This window comes from Clinocottus analis, unplaced genomic scaffold (genome assembly GCF_023055335.1).
Source record: "Clinocottus analis isolate CAN_PGR_092001 unplaced genomic scaffold, fCliAna1.0.p SCAF_14, whole genome shotgun sequence".
Taxonomy (NCBI): domain Eukaryota; kingdom Metazoa; phylum Chordata; class Actinopteri; order Perciformes; family Cottidae; genus Clinocottus; species Clinocottus analis.
In genome coordinates this window covers 1,923,270-1,937,617 of record NW_027175865.1, presented here as the reverse complement: position 1 = coordinate 1,937,617, position 14,348 = coordinate 1,923,270, and the positions used below count along the sequence as shown (strand labels likewise).

Genomic DNA, 14,348 nt, shown 5'->3' with positions numbered 1-14,348 from the left:
ATCCACATCTATGAGACTGTGACATGTGGTTTCATCATCATATTAGCCAACAAACTCATGAATACATGTATTTAAACAAATGAGAGGATCTGTGTCAACATGAGGGACGCTGTGAGATCATGTTTGTTCTGGTGAAAATGTTCATGTAAAAGAAAGTAGAGAACCAAGAAGAATAGGTAAAACTTCATGAAAGAGTAGAGGAACCAAACAAGAAGTAGGTCTTGTTCTTTTCGCGCCGACGAGCCCCATGACATCATCGTGACGACCCTTGACCCTTGACTCCTGCAGGCGAGGAGGTGCTCCTGATCCAGGAGAAGCTGGACGGCATCAAGTCGCGCTACGCCGAGATGACGACCGGCAGCAGCAAGGCCCTCCGCACCCTGGAGCAGGCGCTGCAGCTGGCCACGCGATTCGCCAGCGCCCACGACGACCTCAACCAGTGGCTGGACGGCGTGGAGGCGGAGCTTAGCAGCGTGGAGCCCGACGCCACGCCCGCCTACCAGGACCGGCAGAAGGTGGGTGGAGAAACAAAGATGGAGATCCGGGTTTGTAGAAATGAAGGGCAACTGTAAAAACACAATTATAAAAACTTCCAGCAGCAACTTATTTGTGTCTTTTATAAGATCTTGTTAAAAGATTTAGGTTTTTACAGGCGGTTTAATTAAGACAGCGACATTCACTTCATTATTTAGTTTTAGTTTCAGACACAAAACTCCTGCTTTACAAAGGGATTAATGGCCCTTAACTGTGTTGAAACTCGATCATCAACATTAAAATAGACATTTTATTTCCCGTAATAGAATAAATAAACATTATTTAAAAGGAACGGCTCATTTAATGGCAGCGCCTGTCACTGATGACATTATCAGCCGTTCCAGTATCAATCCACCCACAGTCGAGTGGGTGTTTTTTTTGGGGGGGAACTCAATAAGTCGACTGTTTATAAACGCTATTGAAAATTAGCGCTTTTCCAGCTTTTTATCTTTTTTAATAATCAGTTTGCGCTGAATGCCATTTGGTCACTTTCATCATCTTTTCCTCTGTGAAACTAATCCCTGCTCTTCCACTTCCACAGGAGCTGAAGAAAGTGTCGGCGGAGAAGCGGCTGGTGTTGGACACGGTGAACGAGGTGGGCAACGCCCTGCTGGACCTGGTGCCGTGGCGTGCCCGCGAGGGCCTGGACCGCCTGGTCGCCGATGCCAACCAGCGCTACCGCCAGTCCGCCGAAACCATCACTCAGCGGGTGCAGCTGGTGCAAGCTGCCATCCAGAGGTCACAGCAGGTACTGCAGACGGTTTTTAACCCATGTTAACATTTCATTCGAGCAGAGGTTCTCAAACTGTGGAGCGCGACCCTCTAGTGGGGCGCGGAGGTATTACAGGTGGGGCCTTTTTTTTATATCCTTTCTATCCTTTATTAATCCCACAGTGGGGGGATTATTCTCTGCATGTCACCATCCTTAGTAATGAAGGATATTTGTGCTGCTGTGAAGCTCTGAGGCTTCAGTGCCTTGCTCAAGGACACTTCAACATGAAACTAAGGGGAGAAAACAGGGATCCAACCGGCTTCCTTGGTTATCTTTTTGCCAAATATGAGTTATTTTTTGCACATATAAAACTTTATTTGCATTGTTTTAACAAAGTGATTGCAGATGTTGTTAGTTTTTGTCAGATGGAGCAATCTGGATTATTAAATCTATTTATTAAAAAAGCACTAATGGATGAGTCTCAACAAGTTGGACCATTTTGTTCGCATGTTGTCGGGGCCGGTGGGGCCCGAACATTTGCTTCCTCCAAAGTGAGGCGTGACAGAAACAGTTTGAGAACCACTGCTTTAGACTGTGAGCACTTAAAAGCTGCTCACCGCTGACTCCTCCCCCTCCAGTACGAGGAGGCGGTGGATGCGGAGCTGGCCTGGGTCGAGGAGACGGAGCGCAAGCTGGCGTCTCTGGGGCCGCTGAGCCTGGAGCCCGACATGACCGTGGCCCAGATGCAAGTGCAGCGGGCCTTCAACATCGACATCATCCGACACAAGGACACCGTGGATCAGCTGCTCGGCTCCAAAGACGACATCCTGGAGACGTGCAGCGACGCCCAGAAGGACACACTGATGGTGAGTCGTCGAACATGAGGGGATTTAAATGTGTGTACGTGGGGAAGAGCGAGAGGACATGACTCTATCTTCACGTCTTTTCTTTTTGGTGTCTCCGTCAGGTGAAGACGGATTCCCTCAGCGCTCGTTACGACGCGGTGAGCCAGAGCCACAGTGAGCGTTTCTCAGCCCTGGAGCAGGCCCAGGTTTTGGTCGCTCGCTTCTGGGAGACCTACGAGGAACTGGAGCCGTGGTTGTGCGAGACCGAGTCCCTCATCACCCAGCTGCCGCCGCCGGCCATCGACACGGACGCTCTGCGGCTGCAGCAGGACCAGATGAGGGTGAGAGGGATCCGCAATCTCTCCTCTCACAGAAGGAAAGACCTACAAATGTGTGTGTTTTGTTGTTAATTTCCTCTCTCCGTCCTTGCTCGTTGCCGTCTTCAGCTGCTCAGGGAGTCCATCGCCGAGCACAAGCCCCACATCGACAAGCTGCTGAAGATCGGGCCCCAGCTGGCCGAGCTCAGCCCCCAGGAGGGGGCCACGGTGACGCAGCGCTACGCCGAGGCCGGGAGGCGCTACCTGGCCATCAAAGAAGGGGTCAAAGGTCGCGCAACAAACTTAGACGAGGCAGTGTCTCAGTCTTCACAGGTGCGTCACCGAGGACTTTTTAAATTGCCTTGATTTGCCTTAATTTGTGAATGCTGTCTGACTGCGTGTCTGTTCAGAGCCGCATGAGGTCTACGTGTGTGTTTGTGTGTCTGCACAACAAATCCTTGTTATCATTTAGTTTCAAAGTGAAATATAAGATTCATTCAGATTTGCTTTTCTGGACTTATTTCTTGACTTTAGTTCACATCTTATGTTTAAGAGCGGATACACACAGCTAGCAGTTTGCAGCCTTGCTCTATCATTTATGTAGATTTGTCTCCTACCGCACCGTGTTTGGTGCTCGTTCACTTTACATTTATTTGACTTTCTCTCTGTGCTTCATCTCATGAGACGCCATTGAATCACCTGTTGTTGTTGTTGCTGCCGTCAATATTGCCCGACAGTTTGTACTCTGTGCATGTCTCTGATTTAACTCATTGTATTGTTTCTCCACCCTTCGCCCCCTTTGTCCAAACCCAACTCGTGTGTCTCTTCCTCCACCTGCACCTCCACCCTGTCCTCATCCCTCACTCCATCCTTAAACCACCCCCCCCTCCTTGTCTCTCCTCCTTTAACCCTAATCTCCCTCATCACATCCTTGCAACCCCACCACCATCCACTCCCTTGTCCATTGTGGATGTGCTGTGTGTGTGTGTGTGTGTGTTGCCCTCACCTCCCCCCCACACCATCATTTATCCATCGTCACTGCTCACTGCATCACCCAGCTGGTAGAGGTAAGACCACTCACTGACAGCATCAAACTGTCACTCGGGGTGCGGTTGCACCACATGATTCAGTAGACTAATCAAATATGAATCTCTACTAATATTAGTACTAATCTGAACAGATGATGTAATCACTTATGCAGTTAGTTTATCGCAAAGGGAGGGGTGGACCTCATTCAACCCCACTTCAAAACATTTGAACTATCCCTTTAAGCTTTATGATCCACATATTGGTCCAAACCATGTGTCTGCCAACCCTGAGTGACAATAAAACTGTTAGGAAACGTCCCTGTTGTGTAGGTTTGTTGACTTGTGTTGGTCCTAGTCTAAAACTGATGCTTCCCAGTAATGTTTGAGTCTCACACTAGGCCTGATGGATGTCATTGATAGCTGTCCTTTTGCATCACTCGTGGCTAGATGAGATTTGTTTATCCGTGTAGCGATCAAGCAATCCGATTTTTCCTTCGGATGCGTGAAGAAAAGCCCGTCGCCCCACTAGAAAGTGTACCATATCTGTCCCTGGACTGAACGTAGTGGATTAGCAGCTCCCTCCTGTGTGGTAGATCCAGCTTTTTTCTGATTTGCACAGCCTGTATGACACGCGGAAGGTGCAATACTGAGAGATCCAAAAATTGCAGAAGAACTGTCCTTCTGTTCTCCATCCTCTGGTGAAATCAGATATTTGACGAATAATTCAAGAAAAGCCTAAAAGTTCTGCCACAGATGGCCGACCGCCTACATAATATCTCAGTATTTTCCCACTTTCAAAATGTCACCCGGCTGTCAGAAACCCAAACCCAGCCCCCTCAAAACACTCCTCTCCTCTCAGTAACACTTTATTTTTTTCCCACTCTCCTCCCGCCCCCAGTTCCACGACAAGATGGACCCCCTGTTGGAGACGCTGGAGGGGGCGGTGCAGCGGCTGCGGCAGCCTCCGCCCGTGGCGGCGGAGGTGGAGAAGATCAGGGAGCAGCTGGCGGAGCACCGGGCTCAGGGGCTGGAGCTGGACAAACTGCTGCCGAGCTTCTCCGCCCTCTGCGCCCGCGGAGAGGAGCTCATCGGGCGAGCCGCTCACGACGATCCGGCCGCTCAGGGTGAGAGTCTGGGACGAGTCTGACGCGTGCAGGACGGACCGAAAAAACATTTTAAAATGGCGGACAGGCCTCACAAACTTATAGTTCATTTAAAGTTCACCCTTTTTGGCTCTTTAATGGGAGCCTATGACAGTTTGTGTTTAATTAAAAATGGTAAAAGACTTTCAACTGGAGCAAAAAAAAATCCCACGATGAAACAAAACAGACACCAGCAATCGGAGCGGGTCAGAAGATGGGGCAGGCGTCTGTAATCTAGGGGGGGAAACATTATTATTTTGGGCCCAAATCCAACTAGTTAGCTCACTGAACAATCAACTGGCCAGTGTAAGTCGCTGTGTTGCTGGCGCAGAGCCAGCGGGGCAGACCAGACCTCGTCTAATCTTGAAATGCACTGAGTCTCTGCAACACACACGCACACACACTTCTTTGTTTCATTGACCTCTGAAGGACTCCATCGTCCACGCTTCTGGAAAACACAAAAGGCCCCTCTGTGCAGCGATAGTGGGAGTGGCCCCGTGAGACTCAACCTGCCACTAGATTGCGAAATTCAAACAAAGAAAACATTATTATTGCTTCTCTTCACGTGACATGAAGAATACCGAATAAGTTATGTTTCCCCCCAGTGTTCCCAGTGTTTCCCACGTGCTTTTTTTAAACTCGAACCCCTCTCTCCTGCAGCCGTCCGAACCCGCCTCCTGCGCCTGCGCTCGCTGTGGGACGAGATCCGGCAGCGGGCCGAGGAGCGCGAGGGAAAGCTCAACGACGTCTTGGACCTGGCCGGGAAGTTCTGGGCCGACGTGGCGGCGCTGCTGAGCACGCTCAGGGACTCCCAGGACATCGTGAAGGAGCTGGAGGACCCCGGCGTGGACCCCTCGCTCATCAAACAACAGATTGAGGCTGCCGAGGTACGAAGGGCCCGAGGCGAGAAACACAATCTGTAGCGATGTTTTCTTGGTTTTTGAACCGCTCAACATCTCTCTGTCCTTCCTCCAGGCCATCAAGGCCGAGACAGATGGCCTCAGGGAGGAGCTGGAGTTTGTCAGGACCCTCGGAGCCGACCTCATCTTTGCCTGTGGAGAAACCGAGAAACCTGAAGTCAAGAAGACCATCGACGAGGTGAGAAAAATGAACACCAAAGTGAATCTTCCACTGTTTTCTGCCACATGTTGACCCCACTAACACGACTCCCCGTCCGCCTCCCAGATGAACGCCGCCTGGGAGAGCCTGAACCGGACGTGGAGAGAGAGGATGGAGAGGCTGGACGAAGCCATGACGGCGTCCGTGCAGTATCAGGACGCACTGCAGGTTTGTGCATCAAGTCTGTCGTGAACTGAGCCAGATCGTTTTAGTGTGGTTGATGTTGACGCAGTTCCTTCTGCATTTTTTTTCCAGTCTATGTTTGACTACCTGGACAACGCAGTGATCAAGCTGTGCGAAATGCCGACCGTGGGAACTGATCTGGGAACTGTCAAACAGCAGATTGAAGAGCTCAAGGTTGGCAAGAGAGTCTTGTTTTTTTTTTACACTATCTTAACACATTTTTAGATACCCAGGCGTCAGATATGTATGAAGATCTACAACAAACACTCCTCCTCCTCTCCTCCTTTCATTCCCTTTCCCCCGAGCAGCATTACAAGGTGGAGGTCTACCAGCAGCAGATTGACATGGAGAAGCTGTGCCACCAGGGGGAGCTGCTACTGAAGAAGGTGTCCGACCACACGGACCGGGACATGATCCAGGAGCCGCTGACTGAGCTGCGACACCTGTGGGAAAACCTGGGGGATAAAATCACCCACAGACAGGTAATGAACCCACGTGTGGCAGAGCGGCGACGCAGAGGAGTTAGTATGCTGGTCTTTGTCGCCATTTTTTTGGAGGATCGCATGTGTTTGACAGCTGCCTCTCGTTACAGTCTGAATTTTTCAGTTCCTATTTTTAAGCCTTGAACCTCTGTCTCTCCTCCACCGCAGCACAAGCTCGAGGGCGCCCTGCTGGCCCTGGGTCAGTTCCAGCATGCCCTGTCTGAGCTGCAGGCCTGGCTCAACCACACACACACCACTCTGGACACACAGCGACCAGTCAGCTCCGACCCCAAGGCCATCGAAATCGAGCTGGCTAAACACCACGTATGTTGCAAACAAAAAATAAAAATATTGAAACCCGTTCATGTCCTGTGGCCCTAATGTGGTTTATTTCATTTTCTTCGGAGAGCCACGCACAATAATTATCATTTAAGCGTCCAAAAACTAGCTTATAATTCATTTCTTTCTCCCATCTTCATCTCCCAGGTTTTGCGTAACGACGTTCTGTCCCATCACGCCACCGTGGAGAACGTGAACGGCGCCGGCGCCGAGCTGCTGGAGTCCTCTCCCGGCGACGAGGCCAGCCACCTGAGGGACCAGCTGGAGCATCTCAACCAGGGCTGGGAGAGCCTCCTGCTCAAGACCCAAGAGCGGCAGAAGCTGCTGGAGGCCGCCCTGCACCAGGTACAGCGAGGAAGCAAACGTTAGCGCTTTGTGCTGATGAATAACAAAGTCGCATTTTCATGATTCATTTTCTACTGCGCAGGCTGAAGGTTTCCACGGCGAGCTGGAGGAGTTCCTCCAGTGGCTGAGGAGGACGGACAGCCAGCTGTCCGCCGCCAAGCCGACAGGCGGCCTCCCCGAAACGGCCAGAGAGCAGCTGCAGCAACACCTGGTAACAGAGATGCCCATTACACCATTATCATCCTCTACACGCATCCACACACCCTAAAGTCTGAGCTATTTAGGTCTCTTCTGCTTCATTTGTTGTGGAAGATGATGCTCATGTGCTCAGAGTAGTAGCTTCCACATGATGCTCACCTTTTTAGGGTCGATTCACATTTTCCGTCCTCTCCGCCTGCAGGAGCTTCAGGCCCAGCTGTCCCAGCGAGCGGACCAGTACCACCGTCTGCTTGATCAAGGGGAGTCCATGCTGCTGGCCCGCGGCGGAGAAGAAGCCGGGCCCGGTACCACCCAGACCCAGCAGAACCTGGCCATGCTGCAGAACAAGTGGGCCGGCTTCAACACCAAGATGGACGACCGCAAGGTAAGAACGGCGACACCGGAGGAGAGGTTTTAAATTACCCTGACTTGTGTTTTCTCTCTGGCTTCTGATGATTTGTTGTTGTTGTTGTTTTTTTACACTTTTAAACTCTGAACCCCTCCAGGCAAAGCTGGAGGAGGCTGTTTCTTTGGCGACAGGTTTCCAGACCTCTCTGCAGGACACCATCAACTGGCTGACGCAGGCCGAGCAGACCCTGAACATGGCGCAGCCCCCCAGCCTCCTACTGGACACCGTCCTCTTCCAGATCGACGAGCACAAGGTACTCGGCCGTTCCTCGGTCGCTAGAAACTGAAAGGTGCCTCAGTCGCTTAGATTTTTTTTCCCCCCGAACTCCATCTCAGGTATTTGTGAACGAGGTGAACACCCACAGAGAGCAGGTCCTGGCTCTGGAGAAGGCCGGCTCCCAGCTCCGCTTCGCCAGCCTGAAGCAGGACGTCGTCCTCATCAAGAACCTGCTGCTCAGCGTCCAGGCCCGCTGGGACAAGCTGGTGCAGAGGTCACTGGACCGCGGGCGACACCTCGATGAGGCCCGCAAGCGCGCCAAACAGGTACTGAACTGATATATTAGAGTAGAGGGCGATCACATGCTGACACCAATGAGAAAATGAGAGATTTACATGAACCTCAATGTCTCTGCTATTGGTTGATAGCAGCTGTATTTTGGAAATCTAAAGTTATACTGCACTGAAACTCATTGTAAGTCATTATTGGTGATACTCTCAGCTGAATTATACTATTACGATAAGCTGATTATGAATCTAGATTGCGAACATGTCATCTTTCCACGAGAGAGAATGTATGTATTTAAGTAACAAGCTCTGTAACTCTCTTTCCTCAGTTCCACGAGGCCTGGAGGAAGCTAACAGACTGGCTAGAAGAGGCCGAGAAAAGACTGGACTCCGAGCTGGAGATCTCAAACGAGCCGGACAAGATCAAAGTACAACTGGCCAAACACAAGGTACTGCTGGGCAGTTATTGCACACACCGTTTTCTCTTTTTCTTTGCTTCCCGGTCTACAAATCTCTTTCTTCCTCTCCCTTCGCTCCGCCCGTGGTCCAGGAGTTTCAGAAAGCCTTGGGCTCGAAGCAGCCGGTCTACGACACGACGGTGAGGTCCGGGCGGGCCATGAGGGACAAAGCTCAGCTGCCGTCGGACACCCAGAAGATGGACCACCTGGTGGGAGAGGTCCGCGACAAGTGGGACACCGTGTGCGGGAAGAGCGTAGAGAGGTAAAGGGAACCGGCTTCCCCCCCCCTCCAGCTATTCATGACACGATGTGAAAGTGATTATTATAACGGTTTGTTTTCTCTCCTCTCTCCAGACAACACAAGCTGGAGGAGGCGCTGCTGTTCTCTGGCCAGTTTGCAGAGGCTCTCCAGGCCTTGGTGGACTGGTTGTACCGGGTGGAGCCCCAGCTGGCTGAAGACCTGCCCGTCCACGGAGATCTGGATCTGGTGTCCAACCTCATGGACTCGCATAAGGTGCGTGGACAGAACCGTGCTCGTTGAACAGAGGATGATGACACCGCCGACGGTGCTTAAAAAAAGCTGACGCTGTCGATGTCCGTGAACCTGCAGGCTTTCCAGAAAGAGCTGGGCAAGAGAACCAGCAGCGTTCAGGCTCTGAAGCGCTCGGCTCGGGAGCTGATGGATACCGGCCGCGACGACACGGCGTGGGTCAAAGTTCAGGTCCAGGAGCTCAGCAACCGCTGGGACACGGTGTGCGCTCTGTCGGTCACCAAGCAAACCCGCCTCCAGCAGGCCCTCAAGCAGGTCAGAGAGCAAAAACCAACGGAGACAAAAAGCTCTCCTCCACAGCCTCCTTTACCAATGACCCCCCCTTTTTTCCCCTCCATCAGGCGGAGGAGTTTCGCACGGCGATCCAGGTCCTCCTGGAGTGGCTCTCCGAGGCCGAGCAGACGCTGCGTTTCCGCGGCGTCCTCCCCGAGGAGGCCGATACTCTGCAGGCGCTGCTGCACACGCACCGCGACTTCATGGGCACCGTGGAGGAGAAGAGGACGGACGTCAACAAGGCCGCCGGCATGGGGGAGGGCATCCTGACGGTCTGTCACCTCGACTCCATCACCACAATCAAGCACTGGATCACCATCATCAGGGCGCGCTTCGAGGAGGTTTTTCCAAACACCTTTTATTGATTTCGAGAACCTTCATTTAACTCAGGACATGTGCTGAAATCGAGATGTTCACATGCTAATCGGCAGCTTTGGCTCTGCAGGTGCTGACGTGGGCCAAACAGCACGAGCAGCGGCTGGAGACGGCGCTGACCGAGGTGCTCAACAACGCCAACCTGCTGGAGGAGCTGCTGTCATGGCTCCAGTTCGCTGAGACCACGTTGGTCCAGAAGGACACGGAGCCGCTTCCTCAGGACATCGCCCAACTCAAAAACCTCATCACAGAACACCAGGTGGGCTTCACGGACTCCTCGCTAAAAAAGCCAAAGCGTGTTTGTGCCGTCCCCTTTAACAGTTGTGGTGCTTGTTGTTTCTTAGATGTTTATGGAGGAGATGACGAGGAAGCAGCCGGACGTGGACAAAGTGACGAAGACCTACAAGAGGAAACCAGCTGAGCCTCCCAGCAGCCTGGCCGAGAGGAGAGGAGCCCGTGAGTCTCCCGTGTTTACCTTTCCACGCACAAATATTATCGTCTCCCACTCGGTAGCGTGGGCGCTCAAGGATTCGTTAAAAAACTCTGCTTCCTCTGCAGGCAAACACCAACAACACCAACAACAACAGCAGCAGCAGCAGCAGCAGCAGCAGCAGGCCGCCATGCAGCTCTCAGGAGGAAACCCGAGACTCAACCAGCTCTGTGCCAAGTGGCAGCAAGTTTGGCTCCTGGCTCTCGACCGCCAGCGCAAACTCAACGACGGTCTAGACCGGCTGGAAGAGGTGTCCTTACTTTTCCTTTTGTCGAGACACTTTGATGAAACTACAGTTTTAAAGCAGCGATCTGAATGGAAAGCCGGATGTTGTAGAATGCATTATTTGACGCTGTAAATGTGGTTTTAATGCGTTTCAATGGGGGGGGGGAGGGGGGCATCTTTGTCCTTAAGGATCTGGGTGTCTGTATTTGGATACGTACTTTTTTTAAAGGAACTGAGGTTTGAGCATCCAAAATTAGAAGAAGGAAAAAAATGCCATAATGTAAGCCATATGCGCCGGCACAGCCAAAATGATCGGAAAACTAAAAAGCCCAAAATATCGCTCATGATGCGCTCGGGCTAAGCCTCCATTTAGTTATGTGTACCAGTTCTAATACAAGTAAAATCACAACATATTCATGGCAATAAGAGTCAGAATCGCACTCTTTCTGCCTCTGAACTTGTCTGCATTGTCCGTTTTTAGCTCAAGGAGTTTGCCAACTTTGACTTTGACGTGTGGAGAAAGAAGTACATGCGCTGGATGAACCACAAGAAGTCGCGCGTCATGGACTTCTTCAGACGCATCGACAAGGACCAGGATGGAAAGATCACGCGGCAGGAGTTCATCGACGGCATCCTGGCATCGAGTAGGTTCATGGGCGACGATGGTTTAGTTGTATATTTACGGGGAGGGTCTTGTTTTGACAGTTATAAAGACACTAACTGCATTCTTGTTGGTCCGTGTGTGCAGAGTTCCCCACCAGCAGGCTGGAGATGACGGCCGTGGCGGACATCTTCGACAGAGACGGCGACGGTTACATCGACTACTACGAGTTTGTCGCCGCCCTGCACCCCAACAAGGACGCCTACAGACCCACCACCGACGCCGACAAGATCGAGGACGAGGTAAGAGATAGTCGAAGCATCCGCACCGCGAGCTACGAGCCGCTGGGATCAGTGAGGTGAGAGGTTTGCGTTCGCTGACGCGTTGCTTGTGGCCCTGCAGGTGACTCGGCAGGTGGCCCAGTGTAAATGTGCCAAGAGGTTCCAGGTGGAGCAGATAGGAGAGAACAAATACCGGGTAAGTTCAGCGCACTCCGGTCCAGACTGATGTGATTTAAATTACAAACTGTATTATAAAATAAAATGTTCATCTTCATTGCAGTTCATTTCTTTGTAAATGTTAACAGACCTGGGTCAAAACAGATTTTGCAGAATATTCATGCTCAGATTAGCAGTTTACATTTGTTTTGACAGCTCTTTCTTGCTAAAATTGAATTATCAATAGAATAAATAGAAGTAAATATTTAGTCCATAGCTCTGCTTTACATTTACAAAACACTTTAACGCTCTGATTCTCGGATAAAGAACCTGCGTTTGACCCAGATCTGATTAATGGACGGTTTATTATTAACTGGCTGTCTCCAGCGTTTAACTTCTCAACATAACGTCCACAGCGTGTGTTTGTGTGTCCATCTCGCATCATGATGTCATGGCATGTCATGACATTTGATATAACGTGTTTAACTCATCTCACAGCCTTCTTTGTCGTCACCACAACATTAACCCCACCGTGTTAAATGTGTCTGCACAGAAGCTGGACACGAGTTCAGTACCACTGAGCTACTTCAAATCAAATACTTCCAACCTGAAAGTGCTCACACAAAAAAGTCTGGGGATTATTTAGAATTGCAGGGTCTCGATTTCTGAAATATTTTGAGTTCAATCTCGTCCCGTCACAAACGATTAATATCTCACAACAATAGCGCCACAATGTAGATCGCTAAATAGCGCTACACATAAGAGGTAACGTATGTATTTTTCATTTGAGGGTGAACTGTCGCCCAGAAGACTTGAAAAAAAAATACAAATTTGAAGAATTTTTGTTCTTGTCTTAGCTTAAATGTTCTTGTCTTAGCTTAAATGTTCTTGTCTTAGCTTAAATGTTCTTGTCTTAGCTTAAATGTTCTTGTCTTAGCTCATGTGTTCTTGTCTTAGCTCATGTGTTCTTGTCTTAGCTCATGTGTTCTTGTCTTAGCTCATGTGTTCTTGTCTTAGCTTAAGTGTTCTTGTCTTAGCTTAAATGTTCTTGTCTTAGCTCATGTGTTCTTGTCTTAGCTTCACTCTTCATCGCTATCTCTGCCTCCATTTGTCCGTCAGCTGGCAGTTCTGTTCAGCTCATAACATCATAACATCATCACATCATAACATCATAACATCCATACTCATTCACGTTCACGGCATCTTTTTCACTCACACAACTAATTCTAAACTCAAGTAACAGAGATGCACAAAGAGATGAACAGTTTTCTCCATAAAAAGCACATAAATGCTCTGACACCAGTCACATGTTGGTTCACTCTGGCTCTGTTTCTGTCTCCTCGTGTTCCTGTGCTCCGTGTCCGCTGGATTTATTGTAGTTCTTCCTCGGAAACCAGGTAAAGTGATCGGCTGCTGTGACGGGACGTGTGAAGTCTGCCTCCTGCCCTCCCCACCAAACAGAGCGCTGTCCTTTTTGCTTTTTTTTTTTTAATGCTTTCCATACATTCACAACAACATGGAGGCGGCGCTCCGCGGTGGCTTTGCGGCGAGGGAGCCGGCTTCACCGTCCGGTCCGTCCCCCGCTGTGATGTGTTTGGTGTTTTGAGTGACAAAGTGTGACAAATTGCACAAAGTGAAGGCCGGCGCCAGCGACATGGCTGAAGTGGTAGTTAGTGGTTCAGGGGATGTAAAGTCTGCTGTGGACTGAAGCTGCTCGCAGAGGTCCAGGAGATCCCCTCTGCCGTGCTCTGCTCGGCGGTTTGAATACTTATAGATCCGGTCGTAGCGGTGATTCCTTCTTATTGATCGTGCTTGTGATCGGGTGGCTGGGGAACCGGGCTGAGAATCATCAGGTTGACTCTTCAGTGCATGTTTTGTGTTTCTCTTCTGTTGTTGCATGAAGTAGAACAGAGTCTGTTGGTGTCAATAACAACAATCTATCAATTACTGTTTACTCACTGACTTTTGGTTTTTCTGGTTCTCTCTCTTCTCTCCTTTTTTTATCTCTCGTCTTCTCTCTCTTCTCTCTTTCTTTCTCTCCTCTCTCCTCCCATCTTTCTTTCTCTCCTCTCTTGTCTCCTCTTTCTATCTCTCCTCTCTCTTGTCTGCCTTTTCTACCTCTCCTCTTTCTCTCTCTCCTCTCCTTTTTCTTTCTCTCCTCCTCCCATCTTTCTCTCTCCTCTCTTGTCTCCTCTTTCTATCTCTCCTCTCTCCTCTTTTTCTCTCCTCTGCTCTTTCTTTCTCTCCTCTTTTTCTCTCCTGTCCTCTTTCTCTCTCTCCTCTCTTCTCTCCTCTTTCTTTCTCTTTCTCCCTCTCCTCCGTCCTACTTGTCTTTCCTCATCTGTCTGTCCATTCTTCTGTTTCCACTCGTCGGTCCTCTCTCCCTCTTGTTTTCCACTCCGTTCCCGCATCTCTTCTCCTCTTTCCTCCTCCTTTCCCTTCATCCCTCCCTCCTCCTCCTCTCAGTTCGGTGACTCTCAGCAGCTTCGTCTGGTGAGGATCCTTCGCAGCACGGTGATGGTGAGAGTCGGAGGAGGTTGGATGGCTCTGGATGAGTTCCTGGTCAAAAATGATCCGTGCCGAGGTGAGTGGTGGACACGCACACACACACTCACACAGACACACACTCACACACACACACACACACACAATCATATCTTCTTCTTTCTTCTCTGTCTCACTTATTTTTTACATTTACATACATTCACCAGAGCCCGACTGAAAGTCTACTTTTTTTTTTTATTTTTTTTTTTTACATAAACCTTTAAAAAAAAATAGATTTC

The 14,348-nt window shown here is 50.2% G+C and overlaps 1 protein-coding gene across 1 annotated transcript in view; it reads left to right on the top strand.

The window, feature by feature from the left end:
• macf1a (microtubule actin crosslinking factor 1a) overlaps positions 1–14,348 on the top strand; it is a 173,078-nt gene that overhangs the window by 151,173 nt on the left and 7,557 nt on the right. Inside the window, exons 72-100 of the mRNA XM_068576059.1 lie at positions 289–515; positions 1,076–1,282; positions 1,885–2,112; positions 2,214–2,432; positions 2,538–2,741; positions 4,335–4,560; positions 5,239–5,465; positions 5,554–5,676; positions 5,764–5,865; positions 5,953–6,054; positions 6,189–6,362; positions 6,531–6,686; positions 6,849–7,046; positions 7,129–7,257; positions 7,447–7,629; positions 7,751–7,906; positions 7,989–8,195; positions 8,486–8,605; positions 8,707–8,876; positions 8,969–9,128; positions 9,225–9,419; positions 9,506–9,778; positions 9,883–10,071; positions 10,157–10,268; positions 10,371–10,552; positions 11,009–11,171; positions 11,276–11,430; positions 11,531–11,605; positions 14,032–14,149. Coding sequence (XP_068432160.1) covers positions 289–515; positions 1,076–1,282; positions 1,885–2,112; positions 2,214–2,432; positions 2,538–2,741; positions 4,335–4,560; positions 5,239–5,465; positions 5,554–5,676; positions 5,764–5,865; positions 5,953–6,054; positions 6,189–6,362; positions 6,531–6,686; positions 6,849–7,046; positions 7,129–7,257; positions 7,447–7,629; positions 7,751–7,906; positions 7,989–8,195; positions 8,486–8,605; positions 8,707–8,876; positions 8,969–9,128; positions 9,225–9,419; positions 9,506–9,778; positions 9,883–10,071; positions 10,157–10,268; positions 10,371–10,552; positions 11,009–11,171; positions 11,276–11,430; positions 11,531–11,605; positions 14,032–14,149 — 4,980 coding nt within the window. The remainder of the gene's footprint in view (positions 1–288; positions 516–1,075; positions 1,283–1,884; positions 2,113–2,213; positions 2,433–2,537; positions 2,742–4,334; positions 4,561–5,238; positions 5,466–5,553; positions 5,677–5,763; positions 5,866–5,952; positions 6,055–6,188; positions 6,363–6,530; positions 6,687–6,848; positions 7,047–7,128; positions 7,258–7,446; positions 7,630–7,750; positions 7,907–7,988; positions 8,196–8,485; positions 8,606–8,706; positions 8,877–8,968; positions 9,129–9,224; positions 9,420–9,505; positions 9,779–9,882; positions 10,072–10,156; positions 10,269–10,370; positions 10,553–11,008; positions 11,172–11,275; positions 11,431–11,530; positions 11,606–14,031; positions 14,150–14,348) is intronic.